Source organism: Musa acuminata, chromosome BXJ1-3 (genome assembly GCF_036884655.1).
Source record: "Musa acuminata AAA Group cultivar baxijiao chromosome BXJ1-3, Cavendish_Baxijiao_AAA, whole genome shotgun sequence".
Classification (NCBI taxonomy): domain Eukaryota; kingdom Viridiplantae; phylum Streptophyta; class Magnoliopsida; order Zingiberales; family Musaceae; genus Musa; species Musa acuminata.
Window position 1 is genome coordinate 35,752,565 of NC_088329.1, and position 26,659 is coordinate 35,779,223.

General features: G+C 47.4%; 1 protein-coding gene across 1 annotated transcript; it reads left to right on the top strand.

Annotated features, from left to right (window-relative positions):
• The first annotated feature begins 1,646 nt into the window (after positions 1-1,646).
• On the top strand, positions 1,647-25,739 carry LOC135626317 (cytochrome P450 71A1-like). Its single transcript, XM_065131544.1, has 2 exons — positions 1,647-2,504; positions 24,942-25,739. The coding sequence occupies exons 1-2, from the start codon at positions 1,797-1,799 to the stop codon at positions 25,554-25,556; spliced, it is 1,323 nt and encodes a 440-aa protein (XP_064987616.1). The 5' UTR covers positions 1,647-1,796; the 3' UTR covers positions 25,557-25,739.
• Positions 25,740-26,659: the final 920 nt, after the last annotated feature.

Consider the following 26,659-nt stretch of genomic DNA (forward strand, 5'->3'; position numbering starts at 1 on the left):
GGTCCCTCGACGCTTTGTCCAATTCTTCGGTGCATCGTCCTCTCTTGCGGCCTATTGCCTAATCGGCTAGTTGACTCCGCAACTTCGATATCCTTGGCGCAATACCCACTTTTCTTGGCTCGATTGCAATTTATAGAGTGCCAAAGATCCCGCCGAGAGAGCATACACAAAAATTGGGAATTTGACCATTAATTCTTTTTATCCAAAATTTAAGAATTGATGTGAGAAATAAATATAAATTGATCCGATTAATTATCATCAATGCTTATTATGCTCATTGTTATTATTATTATCACTTTATATATATATATATATATATAATTTTAAATTATTTAATATTTTTTAAAATATAACATACAGTCTTATTATATATAATAATTATAATTTATTATTTTAAATTGAGATGGTATGATTCTAAATTCTCTCAAATGAGGATTTGGATTTCCACAAGAATGATATAAGAAATTAGGCTCTCAGCTAGCAAAGTTGGAAATCAATAGATTTGATTTAAATTCCAATAATCAAATGTCTTTGTCCGAAACAAATTGATAAAGGCCGGACAATTTTTAGTCTTCCTCTCTAGGGCCTTTGGCATGCCATTACACCCCGACCTCGTAGCCCTTCGTTCATCACACGCCTAGTTTCATTGGCCCTTTGAGTACCATTGCCCCCGACCTTGGGGCCTCATCGGTCTACATGCACTACTATCGTGTCATCACACCCGATCATACTATATCATCTCTATAGGTCATCATGCACAATCAAGTACCCATCGATATGACACACTAATACTATTGAGTTTGCATGTCAAGTCGGGCATATCGAGTCCAATAGCTCGAGTTAGATAGCCCAAGAATACTAAGTTGGATAGTCTGAGTTAGACATTTTATCATCTCTTACGCTAACAACAGAACCGTACTTCCCGACCAACTATTTTAGAGCTTCTCGATAAAGGTGACGTGGTTGATTCATCAAACACTCTATGCTATCATTGTCACTTTTGTGTTCAACAAGGGTCCTCTCCATACGTCCAAGCCACTAGCTGACACATGGCCGAGCTAATATCACATAAACAACATGGTAAATAGGCATAAAAGTCGGTGATGGCAGTTCCAATCGAATGGCTCGGGATCAGCAAGGATGGTTGGTTGTGATCAATTTTCACATCTTATTTATTGAACAGACTATATAACACCCTTCTCTCATATGGTCACTAATAAAGGGGTTACGCAAGTACCCCCAAGATATATCGAACAACGAAAGCATGACCATTCAAAACTTTAGTATCCGAGGGCATTATCTGGAATGGGCCCACTTAGTTTTTGTAGGCTTTAGATGTCTAACTCCATAAATTCCCACCTTAAAATAAATATAAAAAAAAGAAGACTTTCTGTTCGAACAATCAAAATATACTCTTAACAAAAGCAAAAAATGGACCCTTAACAATAGGGTTTTACATAACACCGTTTCACTCACTCTCCTGTGTGGTAATTTTTCTTACATGTTGGGCTGGAAGCAATACTTGCGTGCTTCGATATGCACGAGAGAAGACGAGCAGCCACAGGCGATCATGTCTTCCACCCTGCCGACGGCGCCGCTCGACCCATCTCTACTCACGACCCTCTTTCATCATACTCGTGCCTCTCTCTTTGCTGCTGCTTCTGCTGCAGGATAAGAGGAACTCCCGTGGGCATCCCCCTTGCCCGCCGCGGCTTCCCCTCATCGGCAACCTCCACCAGCTGGGCCCACTACCGCACCGCTCCCTCCATGCCCTGTCGCAGCAACACGGCCCGCTCATGCTACTTCGCCTGGGCCAGGTGCCGGCGCTCGTGGTCTCCTCGCCGGACGCCGCCCGGGAGGTGCTGCGCAACCAGGACCACGCCTGCGCCAGCCGGCCAGCTATCAAGCCGGCCCGAATCCTCGTGTACGGGTGCAAGGACTTGGCCTTCGCGCCCTACGGCGACTACTGGAAGCAGCTCCGAAAGATCTGCTCCGTCCACCTGCTGAGCCCCAAGAGGGTGCAGTCGTACCGGCTAATGAGGGAGGAGGAGGTGGAATCCATGATGGGAAAGATCTCGTCCCAGGCTTCGGCTTCGGCGAACGTCATCGACTTATCCGAGGTCTTGTACTCTTTCGCCAACGATGTACTCTGTCGAGTTGTTTCAGGGAAGTTCACGAGAGAAGAAGGGAGGAATCGCCTGTTCTCCGAGCTGGCCGGCGAGAACTCGGTGCTTTTGTCCAAGATCTACGTGGGTGACTACTTCCCGTGGCTAGGGTGGCTGGATATGTTCTTCGGTAGTGTGGCCAGATGCAACAAGAACAAGGCGAGGTGGGATAAGTTGCTAGATGAGGTGATTAAGGAACATGCAGTTCGGTCGGCGCAGCATGGTGGGGAGGAAAACGACGGTGAGGAGAAGGATTTCGTGGATGTTCTGCTCTCTCTGCAGAAAGATGCAGCGATGGACTTCGTCCACACAACTGAAGATATCAAGGCACTTCTGGAGGTACGCTTCTCTCTCTCTCTCTCTCTCTCTCTCTCTCTCTCTCATGGTCCTGTCTCCGCTTCGAATCGGTTGGTCAGAATCGAAATTACCAACCGCTCGCCACGCGACTTTCTGCCTCATCCCTGACATCTGTCTCTCGCGGTCCACCATCTCTGAAATCGATCGACGACATGTACTCTGACCGTTCCTCCTTCCTTTCTCAGGAGCGACAAAATAAACGATGATATTTTGTCCCATTTTCGATGCCTTACGGCTATTTCCGCTGATCCAAAGTTCACCCCCGCTACCCTAAACCAGATGAGATTTCCCTAACTGTTTGAAGAAATCTCTCTACTCTGTTGAGGAAAATTCTCTAACTCATCGAGGAAAATTCTCTCTTATAAAAAGAAGGGGATATGTTAATAATTATCAACTTCTTCTACAACTTGTTTATCTATTTATTTTCTAACATGGTATCAGAGCAGTTCCTCCTTGGCGACAACAGTATCGCCGAGTGTTAGCCAAGCGACCACAGTAACACGCTGCCTCAAGCGGAGTCATTGAAGAAGCACAAGACACGGATTCAGAGCCAGTGCTAACGAGCACCGTCTTGGCTCTGCTCATCCACTTCTTCTCTTCCTTCATCGCCGGTCTTGCTTTTCTTCGCCGGCCTTGCTCCCTCTCCTATTTGCTGCCTACAGTAGACACTCTCCGTCGCCGTCACGCAAGGAGGAAAACATTCTCTCACTGCCTCCTCAATAGCGGTGAATGGCGAACAACGGTGTCTTCCTCGCTTCCCGGCCAGCAGCAGTCGCAACTGCTGCATCTTCCTCTACCGTAGCAGCTTTCGCTGTCGCTTCCCTCTACACAATGGCGCCTCCTTAACAGCGGTGTCCTCCTCCTCAATAGCGACGAACTGTCACGACCTTAGCTGGAATTGCCTAAGGCGTGCGGCACCCTTGCGGCCAAAGACGCGAACTTAGCTTGCGTTGCCTAAGTCGCGAGTCACTCTTGCGGCAAAGACGCGAACTTAGCTTGCGTTGCCTAAGTCGCGCTTCGCCCTTGCGATCTTGCTCCGCAAGGATCAGCCCACTTTGTAACCTCTCGCAGGTCCCGAAGGACCTGTAAAAGAGAAAGAGAGTTAGATCGAAAGAACGAGCAACGGACAAGTCCCGAAGTCTCGCGAAAAGGAAAGCTTTACAAGCAATTCGTCGAACACCTTGTGTGCACAAGAGAAAAGAGGGAGAGGGGGAAAAACAAGGCTTTCAAGGATGAACGAACAGCTGCAAGCCCACAAACAGCCGCTCACCTGGTCCCGGACGCAACACCAAGTTCCCGTAAAGGTCACGTGCGAACTTGCGAAAGAGTGTCTACGCCCGGTATATAACCGAAGCCCCATCCAGCCATGTGCCACCCGGGGGGTTCCTGGGGTCTGAGCTGGCTGACATTTTGGTGAGCGGAGGCAGCACTCCGCTCACCTCCCGCGGCACGCGAAAACGGAGCCGTTTTGGGCTGTTTTGGGGCTGTTTTGCTCGGTTCGGTGAACGGTCGCTTTGCAACGCTGCAGCTTGTTCGAACTTACATATTTACAAGCAAAATGACCCAAAACCATAAGAAAACATGCTGTCAAGCAGCTGTACATGCGGGTGTGAGCGACGAACGGTTCGTTGAACGGAGTTGTTGCGGGTGCGCGACGACCGTTCGTGACATTCTCCCCCACTTAAACTGTCGACGCCCTCGTCGACGCTTGTTGGTAGTGGTTGATGACTTCTTCTTCATGTCGCATGGCGTCTTCAGGCTCCCAACTGGCTTCAGTTCGGGGAAGCTTTCGTCACTTCACCAAGTACTCTGTCTGCTCCGCTCCGTTGGGTAGCTTTATCTTGCGATCCGCTAGAATGGTTTCCACTCGCTTCTCGTAGGAGGCTGTGATGGGAGGTAGCCGAGTTGGAATACTTTGAGAAGCATCTTGCGGATCCGAATGGTAAGCCTTCAGGTTGCTGGCGTGAAGAACGTTGTGAATTTTGAACCACGCCGGCAGCTGCAACTTGTAAGAAACATTGCCTACTTTGCTGATAATTGGGAAGGGCCCTTCATACTTGCGCACCAATCCTTTGTGGACTCTTTTCCTGAAGAATTGGAGTGATGCTGGATGGAGCTTTACCAACACCAAATCGCCAACTTTGAACTCTTGTGGTCGCCTTCCCAAGTCTGCCCACTTCTTCATCCGTTTTGCCGCCTTCTCCAAGTAAGCCCGCGCAATATCGGCATTTCGATGCCACTCCTTTGCGAAATGGTAGGCTGATGGACTACTCCCAGTATAACCAATTGCCATAGTGTGCGGAGTCGACGGTTGTTGTCCTGTGATAATTTCGAAGGGGCTCTTGTTGGATGCAGAGCTCCGCTGCAAGTTGTAGGAGAATTGGGCGATGTCCAACAGCTTCACCCAATCTCGTTGATTGGCACTCACGTAGTGCCGGAGATACTGCTCTAAGAGCGAATTTATTCTTTCAGTCTGACCATCCGTCTGGGGGTGGAGGCTTGTAGAGAAGTATAACTTTGACCCCAACAATTTGAATAGCTCGGTCCAGAATCGTCCCAGGAACCGAGCGTCTCGATCACTAACAATATTGTGTGGGACTCCCCAATACTTCACTACACCCTTCATCATCAGTCTGGCCGCCTCTTCAGCTGAACAGTGTAGGGGAGCAGCAATGAAAGTTGCATACTTTGAAAACCGATCGACCACCACAAGTATCGATCCAAGTCCCCCTACAGGCGGCAAGCTTGATATGAAGTCTAAGGAAATGCTCTCCCATGGCCTTTCTGGTACAGGCAACGGCTCCAAAAGTCCCACCGGCTTCCGTTGCTCCACCTTGTCTTGTTGGCAAGTAAGGCATGTTCGAACATACTCCTCCACATCAATCCCCATCTTTGGCCAGTAGAAGGCCCTCTCCATGAGAGCCAATGTTCTGTGAATGCCGGGATGTCCAGCCCAAAGGGAATCGTGACACTCTTTTAAGAGTTCACGCCTTAAATGGTCCACTCGGGGAACATAAACTCTATTCCCTTTTGTGTAAACAAGTCCCTCCTGGACCCAAAATCGTCGTGCCTTGCCTTCTTTGATGAGCTGCATCAGGATAACTGCCTGGGGATCACTATACAGTCCATCTCTGATTCGAGAAAGGAAGTTGGAGTGTAACTGACTTGTTTGGCCTCTGCCCTCCAGTTGTGCAGCATTCACGCACTCCACCTTCCGACTCAGCGCATCGGCCACGACATTCGCCTTCCCAGGCTTGTATTCCATTGCCATATCAAATTCAGCCAGGAAGTCCTGCCACCGTGCTTGCTTTGGGGAGAGCTTCTTCTGAGTTTGGAAATAACTCAGGGCGATGTTGTCTGTCCTCAGCACAAATCGCGACCCGAGGAGGTAGTGTCGCCAAACTCGTAGGCAGTAGATCACCGCTGTCATCTCCTTCTCATGCACTGGATACCGCCTCTCGGTCTCGTTGAGTTTGCGGCTCTCGTAGGCCACCGGATGACCTTCTTGCATGAGTACTCCACCAATAGCAAAGTCCGAAGCATCTGTATGGACTTCAAAGGGCTCTCCATAGTTTGGCAATTTGAGCACTGGTTCTTCCAGAACAGCAGCCTTCAGATCTTGGAATGCTATCTCGCATCTGTCCGACCACTTCCAAGGCTGCTCCTTCTTCAGCAACTCCGTCAGTGGGGTTGCCCGCTTCGAATATCCCGCGATGAAGCGTCGATAGTAGTTGACGAAACCAAGGAAGGATCTCAACTCTGGCACCTTCTTTGGAGTTCGCCATTCCGCAACTGCTTGCACCTTCGACTTATCCATCCGAATGGAGCCATCACCGATTCGATGCCCCAAGAATAGGATCTCAGTCTGAGCAAAGTAGCATTTCTCCCTTTTTACGAACAACGTGTTCTCCCTGAGAACCTTGAAAATCGTCCGAAGGTGCTTAACGTGCTCCTCGAGCGTTTGGCTGTAGACGACGATATCGTCCAAGTAGACGACCACGAACTTATCCAAATACTCCTTGAATAGCTGGTTCATGAGAGTACAGAATGTGGCCGGAGCGTTGGTTAAGCTGAAAGGCATCACCAAGAAATCAAACGCTCCATATCTGGTCACACAAGTAGTCTTTGCTTCGTCGCCTTCAGCAATGCGCACCTGCCAATACCCCGACCGGAGGTCGAGTTTTGAGAAATACTTCGCCTTGCCCAATTGATCGAACAAGTCCGCAATGAGCGGGATGGGATACTTGTTCTTCACTATTACTTTGTTGAGGGCTCGGTAGTCGACGCATAATCGGAGGCTCCCATCTTGTTTCTTCTGAAAGAGAACTGGAGCTCCGAAAGGTGCTTTTGAGCTGCGGATGAGACCACCGCTTAGCAGTTCACCTAACTGCTTCCTGAGTTCGGCCAACTCTGGTGGAGGCATGCGGTAGGGTGGTCTTGCTGGAGGCTTCACTCCTGGCTCCAGCTCGATACTGTGATCCACGCCTCTGCGTGGAGGGAGAGTCTTCGGCAACTCGGGTGGCATAACGTCTTTGAACTCTTTTAGGACGTTCGCCACCATAGCAGGTTCTTGAATGGCCTCTTCATTGAGTGGCTCTAGCTTCATAGCAGCCACGAATGTCAGTTCGCCCTTTCGCACCCCTTTCTTCAATTGTAAGGCCGAAATGTGTTGGGGCTCCTTGGTTCCTCTCCGAGAGACGGGAACCACGCAGGGGTCATCGCCTCCCATCATACATAGGGAATTCAAGAACGGCATCGGCACCAACTTCGCCGCGTGCATAAACTCCATTCCAAGAATCACTTGGAAGTCGTCTAATGGCACGGCCATCATGTTGGTGTTCCCGCTCCAAGTCCCGATTTTGATGGGAACTCCCTTCGCCAACCCGGAGATTCGCCTGGCCTCCGAGTTCACCGCCTTCATTCGGCTTGGGCTTTTCTCCAATGTCAACCCAAGTCGTTGTGCTTCACGATCGGCTATGAAGTTGTGGGTAGCGCCCGTGTCCACCATGGCACGGGTCGTTTGGCCATTCAGCTTGATGTCCACATACATCAGATCACTGTTTCCTGCTTTTTGTGCCTTCGTCTTTATGTTCTCCCCCACTTGACCCCGCATAGCGTTCAACAGACGCATTGCTCCCATTCGGGGTCCTTGCGACTCCTCATCATCGCTGCTGGATTCTGAACTGCTCGAACTAAGAGCAACAGCTTTGCCCTTGTCCGATCGGGGAGGGTGGATGGAAGCTGTCAAAGCGTTGAGTGCCTGCTTCTGTGGGCACTCCCTTACCATGTGCGGTCCTCCGCACAAGAAGCATCCTCCAGGTTTTGAGGCCTTGCCTTTTGGGTTCGGCCCTTTGTGGGAGCTCTTCTTCTTCTGTTCGCCCCCGAGCTCCTTCCCTCGAGAATGTTTTGGAGGGCGATTGCTTGAAGATTGTTTCCTTCTCGCTGGGTCTTCAGAGGAAACGAAGTCGGTGAGCCTTTCTGCAGCTGCAATTGCCCCGACCACGTCGGTAACATTCCTTCGATTCAGCTCCTGCTGAGCCCATGGTTTCAAACCATCAAGGAAGCTGAACAACTTGTCCTTCTCGGACATGTCCTGTATGTCCAGCATCAGTGCAGAAAACTGCTTTACATAGTCTCGGATGGTGGTACTTTGGCGGAGTTGTCTCAACTTCCTTCTTGCGACGAACTCTGTGTTCTCCGGTAGGAACTGAGTTCTCAACTCCCGCTTCAAGTCTTCCCATGTGTCGACTCGACACCGACCTTGTTGGATCTCCTCCCAACGAGTTCGCCACCAAAGTTTCGCATCTCCATTCAGATACATTGTTGCTATGGAAACTTTGGTATCTTCAGAATCGGGCCTCGTAGCTCGGAAGTATTGCTCCATGTCAAACAGAAAGTTCTCGAGCTCCTTGGCATCTCTGGCCCCTCCGTATCCATGGGGCTCAGGTGCCCTCAAATTTTGTGGCGGTGCAACGCGGGTGTTGCCTCCTCCCGCATTTAGCGTTCTTGTGAGCATAGCCACCTTTGCCGTGAGTTCCGCCACAACGTCCTGTAAGTGCTGCACGGAGTCCTTGGTGTCATCGGACAGTCGGTCGACTAGGGCCTCGACCTTGTCGATCCTGGACTCCACTTCCTCTTGCGAGCTCTCTACCCCAACAAGTCTTTGTTGGCCATGGTAGAGTTCCTCCATGCTCGCTTCCAGAACATCCAGGCGGGTTTCCGCCGTCGTGAGTCTCTCCTTATGACTCTTTCTCCCAGTTAGCGCACCAGATTGCGCTTCCTCCGCTCGCGGAGAGTTGCCAACTTCTCGCTCATCCTGTTCGCTGCCGCGATCCTCGTGAGCGGCTCCAACAGCATGAGAGCGAGTGTGCACATGCAGCCCACCTGCGGCTGCTTGGGGCAAGGGTCCGGCTTGCCCCGTCTTGCTTGATTCGCCACGATGCTTCGCCATGGCGAAGTTGCGAAGTTCGTTCGCTGTTCGATCGAAGAGCTTGCCCGCTCTGATACCACAATGTCACGACCTTAGCTGGAATTGCCTAAGGCGTGCGGCACCCTTGCGGCCAAAGACGCGAACTTAGCTTGCGTTGCCTAAGTCGCGCTTCGCCCTTGCGATCTTGCTCCGCAAGGATCAGCCCACTTTGTAACCTCTCGCAGGTCCTGAAGGACCTGTAAAAGAGAAAGAGAGTTAGATCGAAAGAACGAGCAACGGACAAGTCCCGAAGTCTCGCGAAAAGGAAAGCTTTACAAGCAATTCGTCGAACACCTTGTGTGCACAAGAGAAAAGAGGGAGAGGGGGAAAAACAAGGCTTTCAAGGATGAACGAACAGCTGCAAGCCCACAAACAGCCGCTCACCTGGTCCCGGACGCAACACCAAGTTCCCGTAAAGGTCACGTGCGAACTTGCGAAAGAGTGTCTACGCCCGGTATATAACCGAAGCCCCATCCAGCCATGTGCCACCCGGGGGGTTCCTGGGGTCTGAGCTGGCTGACATTTTGGTGAGCGGAGGCAGCACTCCGCTCACCTCCCGCGGCACGCGAAAACGGAGCCGTTTTGGGCTGTTTTGGGGCTGTTTTGCTCGGTTCGGTGAACGGTCGCTTTGCAACGCTGCAGCTTGTTCGAACTTACATATTTACAAGCAAAATGACCCAAAACCATAAGAAAACATGCTGTCAAGCAGCTGTACATGCGGGTGTGAGCGACGAACGGTTCGTTGAACGGAGTTGTTGCGGGTGCGCGACGACCGTTCGTGACAGAACGGCGAACAGTGGTGTCTTCCTCGCTCAGTCTTCCTTGCTTAACGATGGCTGCCGCGTCTTCCTCATTCGCTGTCGCGGTCGCTTCCCAGCCAACAGCAGCCGCAACCGCTGCATCTTCCTTCCTCTACCGCAGCAGCTTTCACTGTCGCTTTTCTCTATACATCTAATTGCTGCAGATTTCTCTCACTGCAGTTTCCTTGAGTAACGCTGCAGATTTTCGCGGCCATTTCCCGGCGAACTGCAGTCTTGAGTACCGCTGCAGTTTTCGCAACCATCTTCCGACGAACTGCAGCCTTTACAGTCTGCTGCAGCAAGCAGCAATCCACAGCAGCGAACCACAGTCTTGAGTACCGCTGCAGTTTTCGCGGCCATCTTCCGGCGAACTGCAGCCTCTACAATCTGCTGCAGCAAGCAGCAATCCACAGCAACTACCGACAGCTTTGGGCACTGTTGTAGATTGCCCAATCTGCTGCAGCAATCTATAGCAGCAGCCCCCTCCCTCATTCTCCACCTTGTGTGACTTGAGTATCACACAAGGTTCGCTGCATCTCTTCCACAAAAAAAAAAAAAAAAGCCGAAGAGAGAGAAAAAAAATGTCTTCATTCACTTCTTCTAATGTTTCAATTCCTGTAGGGACTCCCACTTCTTGTTCTTCTACAGGGCTTATCTCCATCAATGCTGCCACGCTGATACCCTTTAAGTTATCAAAGGGTGGCAACTATGCGTCCTAGCGAGCTCAATTTTCTAATCTTTTATTTGGATACGACTTGTTAGGTTACATTGATGGCTCTTTCAGTTGTCCTCCGGCCATGCTCAACATCCCCGGCGATCCCAGTCCAGTACCCAATCCAGCTCACAAACTGTGGCTACGTCAAGATCGTCTCATCCTCCAAGCTATTCAAGCTTCAGTTGCTGGATCCGTTGCTCCCTTGATATCTTCATGTGTGACAGCTGTCGATGCATGGTCTACACTGCAAACCACCCTGGCAAATCATTCGCGTACTCGCAAGCTCAGTCTTCTATCCAAGCTTATGGTGACAAAATAAGAGGGAAGTACTATCTCTGATTATCTACAACATATCAAGGTTATCATTGATGACTTGGCCTTGATAGGTCATTCCCTATGTGACGAAGAGGTTGTCATTCATACCCTCAATGGTCTCGACACCGACTACAAGGAATTGACTGCTGTAATTCGGGTACGCGACTCACCAGTCTCTTTTGAAGATCTCTATGATAAGCTGACTGACTACGAGATGTACTTGAAGCGTGCGGACAAATTGCCTGGATCTACTATCACTACTCAAGTCAGTCACAAGTCTAAACGGAAGAGCACTCGGTACTCGCTGAACATCACCCAAGGTTTGGCTAATGCACCTCTTGATTCTATGAGTTCCATACAACACCCCTCCTATCCTCCTAGTCATCACTTCTCGCAAAGTGGCAACTCCAACCATCATCCGTCTTGGCGTCCTACCATACCGAGCCATCAAAGACGGGTCGTTTGCCAACTGTGTAACAAAGTCGGCCACTCCGCCAAAGTTTGCCGGTCTCGTCCCCGCCTCCCTGCTCCATCACATTGGCCTCAGGCAAATCTCCTAACTTCTCCGACACCTAGCCAGTCCAACTGGATTATCGACTCTAGTGCCTCTCATCACATCACCGTTGATCTTCAGAATTTGTGTCTTCACAATCCCTATGGCGACGATGAAGATATCATCATCGGTGATGGTAAAGGACTTCCTATAACTCATACTGGTTCCACAACGCTTAATTCTGACTCTAATACATTTACCCTCGATGATGTTTTATGCGCCCCTCATATTAAACACAACCTCATTTCTGTTTCTCAATTTTGCAAACATAACAATACTTCCATTGAATTCTTTCTTGATTCATTTCTTGTTAAGGACTTGAGCACGGGGGCATCATTGGTCCAAGGCCCGAATAAAGACAACATTTATGAATGGCCGTCAGCCTCTCGAATAACCCAGCCCACTGTTCATTCTTCTATTGCGGCTCCAATTGATGTGTGGCATCGTCGGCTTAGTCATCCCTCGTCCTTTATTCATAAGAAATTATTATATCGTCACTCTCTTCCTCTTTTTAAGTCCACTAATTCTATGATGCATTGTGATGCTTGTTTTAGTAATAAGAGTCATCGGCAGCCTTTTGGCTCATCTTCCATTTCCTCCTCTAAACCTTTTGAAATTATATATATTGATGTTTGGGGTCCTGCTCCAATCTTATCTTTTGATAAGTTCCGATTTTATGTTATTTTTGTAGATCACTTCTCTAAGTACACATGAATATATCCTCTTTCCCATAAATCTGATGTTTCTCATATTTTTTCCACTTTCCAGAAGTTGGTCGAAAACTATTTTCAGTCTACCATTAAAATAGTCTACTCTGATGGTGGTGGTGAATATCAAGCCCTGACATCCCATCTCTCAGCTTGTGGCATTCAACACCTCAAGTCTCCCCCACATACTCCTCAACTAGTTAGTTCTGCCGCAAACATCGGCATATAGTAGAAACTGGACTCACACTTCTACATCAGGCTTCCATGCCTTCAACTTTTTGGACAGCAGCCTTTCAAACTGCTGTCTACCTAATTAATCGAATGCCTACACTAGTTCTACAATACCAGTCCCCATTTGACACACTATTTCACAAACCCCCTAACCTTCGTAAACTCCGAGTGTTCGGTTGTTTATATTATCCTTGGTTACGTCCCTATGCCTCTCATAAGTTAACATCCCGATCTACTCCTTATGTCTTTATTGGTTACTCACTTGAACATAATACTTTCCGCTGCTATAATCTCCACACTCACAAAATCTTCATATCACGTCACGTTGTCTTTGTTGAGTCTAACTTTCCTTTCCAAACCCTTCCATATCCTGCCATACAGACCACTTCACTATCTCACTGGAGTATACCTTCGGACCAATCGGACGAGCCTCCCATGACTTCATCTACTTCCTCCCCTCCTGATCCGCACTATATCACTCCAGTTCAACACTTGCCTGTTTCCTCTGTTCCTACTCCACTCCACTCTTCCCCAATTGATGGGGCAATATGTTCCGAAACACAACCATCCTCTTTACCTCCTTCTTGCCCAAGTGCCCCTGACATGTCTCCACTTGACCCGACTTGTGCCACAGATCCTCACCCAACATCACCTCCCAACCCTGTCGTCTCTAATCATCCTATGACCACTCGCTCTAAGCATGGTATTTTTAAACCTCGTCAGGTACTTAACCTACAAGCTATCATGAATTCCTCATCCCCCAACGTTGAACCCACCACCTTCATCATGTTGGGAAATCATTGGGGGGCGACATCATATGCGCAGCGGAAGAACAAGAAAACAAAAATCCCCGATTCCCAAAAAGATGTTCGTCGTCGTGCGAAGATTGGTGCGAAAAAATCCGCAAAAACACAAAACTGCGTATAGAGATTGTGTTACCTAGGGAGATCATATATCCCTGTTTCCTTGCAGATCCTTAGGAGAGGGTGAAGGAGGTCAAGCGTCCTCCTCTCTAGCGGTGATCCACACAGCAGGGTTGCGACGACGCTCCTCAAAACTCCAGGCCTACTCTGAGGTGGAGAGGGAGAGGAGAATAGGAAGGGCAAGCAAAGACTCTAGCCTATGAGGCTGTGAATCCCTCCTATTTATAGAGATCCCGTGTCAAAACCCTAATGGGTCCTTTCCCTAGTGGGTATTGGATCTGCATCCAATAAGACAAGGGCTCCGTCGGATATCTCATATCCGAACCTCTACTCATCGCAATGCCTACCATATGTGTGTGACCCTCTAGGCCCAATATCGAGCTGGCCGTGAGTCATACCTGTCAGAACTCCTTCTAACTTAGTGAATTATTATCTCTGTAATAATTCACTCGACTCATCGACTACGGAAGTACTAGGCCACTACGCCGTAGTCCCCAGACGATACAGGGGAATCCAATCCATTGGACCTGTCTGTCCTCAGTTACCATGTACCTATAGTCCCTCATCCATCTAATATCCCAGAGACCGTATATCGAGCATGGTGCTGTCAGACCCATACGGTTTCTACTCGAGTCTCGCTCTAATCGGATTCTCCCGGAGAACTCTTTCTCTCTCAACCCGAATGACCCTGGCCAGGGATTTGTCTGAGCAAGAACACATAGGATATTCCTCTCATGACGCCGAGAGTGGATGATCCTCTGTCGACACTCAATAGCCCTCGTAAGGTCGACTACCACTCCCAATGACCAGCTGTACTAGATCTGAGAACAGTCAAACCTATAAGTCTGGTATCAAAGAGTGGAGCACTCATACAGGACATCCTTGGTGTCTCAAGTCTAAGGACCAGATACACCACTAGGACTATGGAATCGCTGTCTGACAATAAGGCATCATCAACCATCCAGCATTCCGTAAGCGGATCAATCAGTGAACTCATTCTCCAATGAGCACCTGTACTGTATCCCTAGTGTCCCTACACGAGCAGCTATGAGACCAGCTGCATCCATCATATGGACGGGTATACAGCACACCAGTCTATCCGGTTATCACGATGTCCCTCTCGAGTAACCTATGACCGGGATTATTTAGGATATGTATTTAAAGGTGAATCGATCTCATTATCGTGATCTCATCACGATCCGATTCCCATTGCACAAATCCAAGGACATCACAATATATATGCATTTATGCAATAGTTATAAAGTGATATACGCCAAAATATAATAAGCAAAAAGATTCTGTATCAAGTCACACGTGCCATCACTCACGTGATTGGCTTGCTGGGCACCTATGACTAGCAATCTCCCACTTGACCTAAAGCCAATCACCTATGTGTCTGATCCCCATCAGACCCCTGTGACGCTCAAAGACAATCTGAGACAACGGCTTTGTCAGTGGATCTGCAATGCTATCTTCGGATGGAACTCTTTCCACTACTACATCTCCTCGGGTCACGATCTCTCTTATAAGCTGGAACCTCCTCAGAACACTTCTGATAAGACCCGGGTTCCCTTATTTGAGTAATCACCCCATAGTTGTCGCAATATAAGGAAGTTGACTTGTCGCTATCTGTATCGACTCCTAAATCTGTGATGAACTTCTTCACCCAGACTCCCTCCTTTGCTGCATCTGATGCAGCAATGTACTCCGCCTCTGTGGTCGAGTCAGCAGTGGTATCTTGCTTGGAACTCTTCCAGCACACTGCTCCTCCATTCAAGGTGTACACATACCCTGAATTCGACTTGCTATCATCGACATCAGACTGAAAACTTGAGTCAGTGTAGCCTTCAACCTTAAGGCTATTACCTCCATATACTAGAAAAAGATCCTTAGTCCTTCTCAAGTACTTAAGGATACACTTTACTGCTTTCCAGTGCTCCAAGCCTGGATCCGCCTGATACCTGCTCGTGACACTCAGAGCATGCGCTATATCAGGCCTAGTACATAGCATGGCATACATGATAGACCCTATTGCTGAAGCATAAGGTATCATATTCATGTTTGCCCTTTGAAATTTTCCATACCAAACCTTTTAACAATGGTTTCTATGTACCTGGACTGGGACAAGCCAAGCATCCTCTTGGATCTATCTCTATAGATTCTAATCCCCAAGATATAGGATGCTTCCCCTAAGTCCTTTATGGAGAAGTGTCTAGATAACCATGTCTTTACTGTGGATAGCATTCCTACGTCATTCCCAATGATGAGGATGTCATCCACATATAACACCAAAAAGCTAATAGCGCTCCCTCTTACCTTTCTGTATACACAAGGCTCATCTTCGTTCTTAACGAAGTCATAAGATCTGATTGCCTCATCAAATCTTATGTTCCAACTTCGGGAAGCTTGCTTTAGTCCATAAATGGATCTAAGCAACCTACACACCTTATCTGGGCAGTTCTTGGACACGAATCCCTCAGGTTGCATCATATACACCTCCTCCTCCAGGTTCCCGTTGAGGAATGCGGTTTTCACATCCATCTGCCAGATCTCATAATCATAGTGTGCTGCAATAGCCAATAGAATTCTGATGGATTTTAGCATTGCTACGGGTGAGAAAGTTTCGTCGTAGTCAACACCTTGCCTTTGACGATACCCCTTAGCCACTAGCCTTGCTTTATAGGTCTCTACCTTTCCATCTACTCCGATCTTTTTCTTAAAGATCCATTTGCAACCGATGGGTACAATACCTTCGGGCGCATCAACTAGGTTCCAAACCTTATTGGAGTACATAGAATCCATCTCAGAATTCATGGCTTCTTTCCACTTCCCGGAGTCTATACTCATAATAGCCTCCTCGTAGGTCTGAGGATCAATATCCTCTACATCCTCTGCTCTAATATGTCCCACATATCTCTCAGGAGGATGGGATACTCTATCAGACCTGCGTAAAGTTGATACTTGTGTATTAGGTACCTGAACAGACTCGGGCTGTAGAGTGGTGCTTGAGCTTGGTTCCCTAACTTCGCTCAACTCTATCATTCTCCCACTGTCTCCGCCAAGAATGTGTTCCTCCTCAAGGAACACTGCTCTCTTAGCTACAAAGACCTTTTGGTCCTCGAGATGATAGAAATAATACCCACAAGTTTCCTTGGGGTATCCCACAAATTTGCATCGCTCTGTCCTTGATTCTAACTTATCGGGGTTGTGTCTTTTAACATGGGCAGAACAGCCCCAAATCTTAACAACCTTAAGATCAGGCTTCTTCCCTTTCCATATCTCATATGGTGTAGACACTACCGACTTAGTTGGAACTCTGTTCAGAAGGTAAGCTGCGGTTTCTAGGGCATATCCCCAGAATGAGATGGGTAGGTCAGCGAAACTCATCATGGACCGTACCATATCTAATAATGTACGATTTCTCCTTTCAGAGACACCATTGAGCTGAGGTGTATAAGGAGGTGTCCATTGGGATAATATCCCATGGTCCTTGAGGAAGTGAGTAAACTCTGTACTTAAGTACTCACCTCCTCGATCTGATCGAAGAGTTTTGATACTCTTTCCAGTCTGGTTCTCCACCTCATTCTTATACTCTCTGAATTTCTCAAAGGCCTCGGACTTGTACTTCATTAAGTACACATATCCATACCTTGAGAAATCATCAGTAAATGTAATGAAGTAGGAGTAACCTCCAATGGCATGAGTTGACATGGGTCCACATACATCACTATGTATGAGTTCCAACAACTCAGTGGCTCTCTCTCCAGTTCCACTAAATGGAGAGTTGGTCAGTTTTCCACGAATGCAAGGCTCACAAGTTGCATATGACACATAGTCGAATGGATCTAGATATCCATCATTTAGCAACTTTTGAATCCTTCTTCCATGGATGTGACCTAGCCTACAATGCCACAGGTATGCATTGTTCACCTCATCTCGTTTCCTCTTAGACACATTTACATTCATGATATGTGGAGTGGTGTCTAACATAAATAAACCATTATGCAATGTTCCTTTCGTGATGATCTTATCATCTAATAATATCGAACAACCATTGTTCTCAAAAACAAATTTATATCCACTAACTGTTAAACATGAAATGGAAATAATGTTTTTGATAATAGAAGGAACAAAATAACATGCATCTAATGCAATAAAAGCTCCACTAGGCAGATGTAGAGCGACCTCGCCAACAGCTAATACAGCAACTTTTGCTCCATTACCCATCTTTAGGTCCATCTCGCCTCTCTCTAGTCTCCTAGGCCTTGCCAGAACCTGCAACGAATTGCATATATGATAAGCACTACCGGTATCTAATACCCATGTGTTATCATAAGAGTCTGACAAATGGAGACTGATCATGAATATACCTGAAGCTTCATCAAGCTTTTGTTTCGCCCTTTCTGCAAGGTACTCTTTGCAGTTTCTCTTCCAGTGCCCATCTTTACCACAGTGGAAGCACTGGCCTTTGTCCTTTGTTGGGTCTTTCTTAGCAACCTTTGCTTTACCTTGTTTGCCCTTGCCCTTTCCCTTCTTAAGGGACCTTTCTGCTTTCCTTTTCTTTCTGGTCTCACCAGTGTAGAGAACTGGCTTCTCTTTCTTAATAGTACTCTCTGCCTCCCTCAACATATTGAGGAGCTCTGGGAGAGTCACCTCAAGCTTGTTCATATTAAAATTCATTATGAACTGTGAAAAGGAATCTGGTAGGGACTGAAGCACAATGTCCACACACAAGTTATCCTCTAGGACCATTCCTAGACCTGTGAGTTTCTCTATCCACTCAATCATCTTTAGGACATGGTTCTGAACCGGTGTCCCCTCAGTCATCCTAGCGCGGAAAAGGCTCTTGGATATCTCATATCGTTGAGTCCTTCCCTGTTCCTCAAACAATTTACGGACATGTAGGAGAATGGATCTGGCATCCATCTTTTCATGTTGTCTTTGTAACTCTGGAGTCATAGAGCCCAACATATAGCACTGAGCAAGAGTGGAGTCATCAATGTACTTCACGTAGCGAGCGATCTCATCCTCGCTTGCCCCTTCTTCGGGCGTAGGCATCACTGTATCAAGGACGTACACGATTTTCTCCGCTGTGAGAACAATTCTCAAGTTACGGAGCCAATCCGTATAATTTGGACCAGTGAGGCGGTTGACATCAAGTATGCCACGTAAGGGATTTGAAAGCGACATTTTCTGAAAATAAAGATATAGCAAAATGAATAACATGCAGATTTTGCAAGAAATAAACTATCAAGATATGGACTTCTATCTTAATATGCTCCCACTATTTTACTAACGAGTCACACGACACCCTCAGCACGTGAAACGGAAGTCTCCGGCAGACTTCTAGTGGGGATCAGGATCCAATCAGCGTCTTAGTGTAACCTCGAGGGACTCGACCAATCACACTAAGCCTAAAAGGTAGGCAACTCTTACCGATCACAACTCCTTGTGATTCCCGTCCTGTTCGGCCTCCGAATCACCATGGCCTCGAGGGACTCGACCAACCATGATGCTCGGTTAAGTCAACACCTTCGTTACAAGATGAGTCTGATTTGATGATATACCCTCGAGGGACTCGACCAAGCATACCATGTCCTCAGGTCACCGGTGACATCTCTATGTCGTAAGCAAGATAGCGAATCGCGATATAGGTGAGTCTCGAGGGACTCGACCAACTCAACCTACACCGGGATTCGGTTCCTACTCATAACGATGGAAGGCCACGTGGGTCAATCTAATTGCCTCACGTTTACCGACTTAATATTATCGAGAGATGTTTCTATAATTTGGTCTCCTAATATGACATGTCACACATATACATATTTAATATATATCTACATCGCATGCAAATATATATACATATCTAGTATGTGTATAATCAATCACATCAGATGATCATGGACCACAACCTAATATGATTAGGCCCGAGCCAGTAGGCCTAATCACTCACATCAAGATCTATGTGTGCAACGGTGCATCTCCATGCCCTGTGATCGTCCATCTCGTCCTCGTCGGTTTCGTCGACATCTTGATGCATCTCCATGCATCACGATCGTCCGTCTCGTGGGTCCCGCTGTCGCATCCACGCTCCCGCTGTGCCTCCTCATGTGATTACAACTTAATCATAGGCACGCAGGCCCGACAATAAACGAGAAATATAATGGAGGTTCGCAGACCTCAATAATAATAATCACAAGTACACACATCACACGGTCCATGATCATCCGTCCACACATCATACATCACATGTATAAATAATCATCATCATGTAGGACTACTAGATAATAATAAAAAATAATAATCAACTAAACCTTTTAATTAATTAATATTTTTCTGAAATCAGGGACATGTAGGGAATTTCTCAATTCCTAAGGGTATTTTCGTAATTTGGACAAAAGACAGAAACTGGAATTTCTCAAATTCCGAGGGGCAAAACTGTCTTTTTCCCAGAAAACCCTAATGCCCTTTCCCCTTTTCGCTGCTGCCGCCGCCGCCACCCTGCCGGCGGCGGCCTGTGCGGCGAGGGGCGGGGCACTGCCCTCGCCTGCGGGCGTCGCCGCTCGCTGGCGGCGCTGCCGCTGCAGGTGGGCTCCCCCTTCGGGCGTCGCTGCCTCCGCAGGCGGTGCTGTCCCGCCGGGCGGCCGCCCCTGTGGGGGGGGGGGTTTCGCCCGCGGGAGCAGCGGCGGCAGGCGTCGCGCGTCGCGCGTCGCTGCCCTGCGGCGGCAGGCGCCGCTTCCTTTCGGCGGCAGGCGCCGCTGCCCTGCGGCGCCTCTGCCCGTCGGTTGCCAGCCCCGCCAGCAGCAAGCAGACCGCCGGCCGGCTGCTGCAGGCACAGCGCTTGCGCATGCGCTAGCGCTGTGCTGCCTGGCTGCGGCTGCGGCTGCCGCTGCAGGTGGCTGCAGGCATGCAGATCGAGGGCAGCAACTGTTGCTGCCCTTCCTCGCTTTTGCGTCAACGATTTTGACGTCAATTTTCTTCCTAAACACAATACACGCAGTTCAAAACCAATCATTCGCACGAACAACCTGGCTCTGATACCACTGTTGGGAAATCATTGGGGGGCGACATCATATGCGCAGCGGAAGAACAAGAAAACAAAAATCCCCGATTCCCAAAAAGATGTTCGTCGTCGTGCGAAGATTGGTGCGAAAAAATCCGCAAAAACACAAAACTGCGTATAGAGATTGTGTTACCTAGGGAGATCGTATATCCCTGTTTCCTTGCAGATCCTTAGGAGAGGGTGAAGGAGGTCAAGCGTCCTCCTCTCTAGCGGTGATCCACACAGCAGGGTTGCGACGACGCTCCTCAAAACTCCAGGCCTACTCTGAGGTGGAGAGGGAGAGGAGAATAGGAAGGGCAAGCAAAGACTCTAGCCTATGAGGCTGTGAATCCCTCCTATTTATAGAGATCCCGTGTCAAAACCCTAATGGGTCCTTTCCCTAGTGGGTATTGGATCTGCATCCAATAAGACAAGGGCTCCGTCGGATATCTCATATCCGAACCTCTACTCATCGCAATGCCTACCATATGTGTGTGACCCTCTAGGCCCAATATCGAGCTGGCCGTGAGTCATACCTGTCAGAACTCCTTCTAACTTAGTGAATTATTATCTCTGTAATAATTCACTCGACTCATCGACTACGGAAGTACTAGGCCACTACGCCGTAGTCCCCAGACGATACAGGGGAATCCAATCCATTGGACCTGTCTGTCCTCAGTTACCATGTACCTATAGTCCCTCATCCATCTAATATCCCAGAGACCGTATATCGAGCATGGTGCTGTCAGACCCATACGGTTTCTACTCGAGTCTCGCTCTAATCGGATTCTCCCGGAGAACTCTTTCTCTCTCAACCCGAATGACCCTGGCCAGGGATTTGTCTGAGCAAGAACACATAGGATATTCCTCTCATGACGCCGAGAGTGGATGATCCTCTGTCGACACTCAATAGCCCTCGTAAGGTCGACTACCACTCCCAATGACCAGTTGTACTAGATCTGAGAACAGTCAAACCTATAAGTCTGGTATCAAAGAGTGGAGCACTCATACAGGACATCCTTGGTGTCTCAAGTCTAAGGACCAGATACACCACTAGGACTATGGAATCGCTGTCTGACAATAAGGCATCATCAACCATCCAGCATTCCGTAAGCGGATCAATCAGTGAACTCATTCTCCAATGAGCACCTGTACTGTATCCCTAGTGTCCCTACACGAGCAGCTATGAGACCAGCTGCATCCATCATATGGACGGGTATACAGCACACCAGTCTATCCGGTTATCACGATGTCCCTCTCGAGTAACCTATGACCGGGATTATTTAGGATATGTATTTAAAGGTGAATCGATCTCATTATCGTGATCTCATCACGATCCGATTCCCATTGCACAAATCCAAGGACATCACAATATATATGCATTTATGCAATAGTTATAAAGTGATATACGCCAAAATATAATAAGCAAAAAGATTCTGTATCAAGTCACACGTGCCATCACTCACGTGATTGGCTTGCTGGGCACCTATGACTAGCACATCAAGCCCAAAAATCTCCGCATTGACGTATTGCCATGAGTGAGGAATATAATGCCCTCCTCCATAATTCAACGTGGGATCTCATTCCTTTCCATCCTTCACAAAACATCATCGAGTGTAAGTGGGTCTTTAGAATTAAGCGGAACCCAGATGGCTCTATTGCCCGATATAAGGCACGCCTGGTCGCCAAAGGGTTTCATCAATGACCTGGGGTTGATTTCACTGAGACGTTTAGTCCTGTTGTTAAACCCACTACAATCCGGCTTATCTTGAGTCTGGCTACCACTAAAGGCTGGCAATTACGACAATTAGATGTTAATAATGCCTTTCTACGGGGATCTCTATCCGAAGATGTTTTTATGCAACAACCCCCCGATTTTACTCATCCTCAGTATCCACAGCATGTTTGCAAACTTCGGAAAGCCATTTATGGACTTCGTCAGGCTCCGAGAGCTTGGTACACTGAACTTAGCTCATTTTTGACTTCTGTCAGCTTTCTTAACTCCAAATCTGACACTTCGTTGTTTCTGCGACATCATCATGGAAACACAATGTATATTCTGGTATATGTGGATGATATTATTGTCACAGGCAACAATCCCATCAGCATCCAAGCGTTCATCAAACAACTGGCAGCTTGATTCTCGCTTAAGGATCTCGGACCCTTGAGCTACTTTCTGGGCGTCGAAGCTACCTTCACATCTTCCGGTCTCCTTTTATCACAACGCTGTTGAATCTCGGATTTTGATGATGAAACTAATTGATTGTGTTTAGATGTTTAACTGCATTTTGAGTGATGCAGGTCTACTCGATCAGGATTAGACAATAAACGCAGGAGGAATTGACGTTGTGCCGGAGGAGATCACGTTAGGATATTGGATGGTAGAACACTTCGGACGTCGGACATCGGGCCAAGAGCGGAATTGCACCAAGGATATCGGGGTTGCAGAGGTCAATCGCCGATTGGGCAACAAGCCGCAAGAGAGGACGATGCGCCGAAGAATCGGACGAAGCGCCAACCAATGACATGCCGGGCAACAGAATGTCAATTCGCATTGTAATAATTGTCTAGATCGGAGTAGAGTTTTGGCTTGTGTGTGCAGGATTAACTACGATAACGATGAAGACATAAAGCGAAACAAAGTGTTGGAGTCAAGCGCGAAGGATTTGTTGCGAGTTCGAGAGTTCGACGGAAGTCCGAAGGTTCGTCGGGATTGCTGCCGGAACTAGCCAAGAATGAGTAGGGAGCTTGCCGAAGGGTTTTTCGGAAGCTCACCGGAAGGTTCGTTGAAAGTTCGCGGAGCTCACCGAGAAAGATCGGAGCTTGCCGAAGAAGCTCATTGGAACTCGCCAAGATCAAATCGTGAAGTCTAGGAGCTTGCCGGGAGTCCGCAGAATGGTTTCCGAGAGTTCGTCGGAAGACCGTCGGAAGTTCGCCGGAAGCTCGCCAAAAAAAGTCTTGACTTACGGACTTTGTAATAGCTTAGGAAATGTCTTTAAATTCGTAGTTAGCACATTAATTAGGGTTAGGATTAGGTGTTAAAGTAGGGGCCAATTGGGCTCGAATTCGGACTGGTTTGGGCCAAGTTTGGAGCCCAACCAGTGAGCTGAAATAGTGCAGGCGGTGGCACCGCTTGGCGTGGCGGTGGCACCGCCAGTCCACTGTCAGTGTCTGACAGTGACAGGCGGTGGTACCGCCAGCATCGGGAACCAAAGAGGATTCAAATTTTGGAGCCCAAATTTGAATCCTCTTGAGGCCTATAAATACCCCTCAAATCTCAGTTGAGATTAGAACTTTTTGAGAAGCAATTGATTGAGAGAAAGGTCTTAGAAAAGTCCTAGCTAGTCTTGTTTTCAATTTGCTAGTGTTCACCTCCTTCTTTCTTACTAAAAATCTGTAAGAGAGTGAACAGTTTGTAAAGAAAGTTGTAAGAGGGGTATTTACCCTTCTCTTTCAAGAGATTTGCTAGTGGAAGATAGGAGCCTCATGGAAGAGGGGCCTCGCAAGTGGATGTAGGTCATTTGACCAAACCACTTTAAAATCGGCGTAATCTTTGGTTTGCATTTCATTACTGTTATTTACATTACTGCAAACCTTCTTACTTGCTTTATTTCCTCATTACCTTTGCTGCACAACTTTGCGAATACGCTTTCAAGTTAAGCACTTCCGAGTTTGATTTTTATCGTATGAAAGATTTGTCAAAACCGACGTTTTAATCCGTTGCACTAATTCAACCCCCCCCCCCCTCTTAGTGTCGCTCCAATCCTAACAAACGCAAGTACATTCAAGATTTGTTATTAAAGACAAACATGCAGGATTCAAATGCAGTTACAACCCCCATCTCTACTAGTGGTTCTCTCAAATTATCGGATGGAAGTCCTGCTACGGAACCCACTCAATACTGCCAAGTTGTTGGCTCTTTACAATACTTAGCTCTCACGCATCCAGACATCTCATTTGCTATCAATAAATTATCACAGTTTATGCATCAACCATCTACTCTACACTGGTCTGCGGTCAAGAGACTTCTACGATATCTTAAAGGGACCCTAAATCATGGACTCTTTTCGTAAACACTCTCCACTTTGTCTTCATGCCTTTGCCGATACTGATTGGGCAGGTAAACTTGATGATAGAACATCCACATCAAGGTATATTATCTTCCTTGGTGCTCATCCAATCAGTTGGAGTTCTAAGAAGCAAAAGACAGTCGCCCGGTCTACAACTGAAGCTGAATATCGTGCCATTGCCGCTACCACTGTAAAACTCAATTGGATCACGAATCTACTCCAGGAACTCAACATCGATTCCACCCCTACAATATATTGTGATAACATTGGAGCTACCTATCTGTGCGCTAATCCGGTATTCCACTCCCATATGAAACATATTGCTATCGATTTCCACTTTGTACGCGATCAAGTTGTCCGCCATCAACTTCGTATTTCTCATGTTCATATGGTTGATCAATTGGCCGACTCATTTACGAAGCCTCTAGCTCGCCTCCTTGATCGGAGTCTACTCTGTTGAGGGAAATCCTCTAACCTGTTGAGGAAAATTCTCCCTTCTAACCTGTATAAAAGGAATGGGGATATGTTAATAACAATCAACTTATTCTGCAACTTGTTTATCTATTTATTTTCTAACAAAACCAACTTGTGCAGGACATGTTCGCCGCCGGTACCGACACATCGTACGTAACCTTGGAATGGGCCATGGCGGAGCTCATCCGGAGTCCCCGAGCGATGCGGAAATTACAAGACGAAGTGAGAAGAGGAAGAGGCAGCGGGGAGGGATTGATCAGAGAGGCGGAGGTGAGCCAGATGGCGTATCTGAAAGCAGTCGTGAAGGAGGTCCTCCGGCTGCACCCTCCGGCCCCGTTGCTGCTCCCGCGCGAGCTGTTGGAAGACTGCAGTATACAAGGGTTCAGCATCCCCAAGAAGGCGCGCGTCTTCGTGAACGCGTGGGCGATGGGCAGAGACCCGCGGAGCTGGGAGTCGCCGGAGGAGTTCCGGCCGGAGAGGTTCGCGGACGGCGCATTGGACTTCACGGGCAACGATGTCCGGTACGTGCCGTTCGGAGCAGGCCGAAGGATTTGCCCCGGTCAAAACTTCGCCGTCGCTGCTCTGGAGCTGGCGCTGGCGAACCTGGTGAGCCGCTTCGACTGGGAGCTGCCTGGTGGATTGACGAGGGAGGAGCTGCAAATGAACGAGGCCCCTGGAATCGTAACACAACGACAAGGGCGGCTTCATCTTGTTGCCAAACCATGGGGTGCTTAGAAAAGGAAACTAGTAAATAGTAATAACTTGTTGTGTGCATGCTATGACGTAAATGATGCATATGAACTCCGAACCTGAGCATTATCATAAGCCCATCGAACGATACCACAATGTTCCTCAAACTGTGATGCTTAAACACTTGTATCGACCTTTCGGCATTCTAATGTTGGTGCTTCGATAATACACTGTTGTGTGTATGCTGTGATCTGCATGATGCATGTGGAACGCTGTATAGCACCTGCCTATCTCGAATTATAACACTATATAGCACCTACCTTCAGATGTTCTTCGAGCTGTGATGCCAAAATAATTGTATCCACCTTTCCGATTGTCCCGAGGCCCCCTGTCTACCTCGGAAGCACAAATAAATGAGGCCCAATATGAACTTTGAGCATATAAAACAAGAATCCACAAAAGTATATTATAATCTCCTCTCAATAGCGCAAATGTTCTCACACATCACATCTTTTAGATTAGAACGCATTAGCATCCAAAGAACAATCAGCAAAAAGCATATATATAGCTCTTTTTGCCTCTATCAACATTGCGCCTATCTCTTCTTTAAGCAAAACGGAGAATTTTCTCTGAATTAATTTCATTGCATAAATAAACAACAATACAACAAAGCACAAAAATCCATAGCATACTCAAAGCAGCACATTTTTTATTCATCAAATGCAACATTTTTACGTCATACAGTCATCGTGATGATTCAGCGATCCACTATTTGTCATTGTTTATGATATGTCTGTTAACATATCTCTAATGTCATTCCCTTCAATATTTCAAATGTGAGTCTCTTTTTTGCCTTTTTTTAAATAAAATATTAAATTAGTCAATGTTAGGGGTAAAAAAATAATGTGACTTTACCAGTAGTGACCAAAGTGTATACGCAAGTCTCTGGTGCACAAACTTTGTTTCAATTGTGTCAGGAATGTCTTTACTCGTTTCTTCACCAGCTAATATAGTAATTATATATTAATGACAATGAATGTCACTCAGTCCTTTTGCACTTCCATTCTTGATATATAGCATATAGTTAGCCATTAAATTCTCTTTTTTCATTCCTCATCTAAGATGTAAGACAGAGATATCCAATAGGA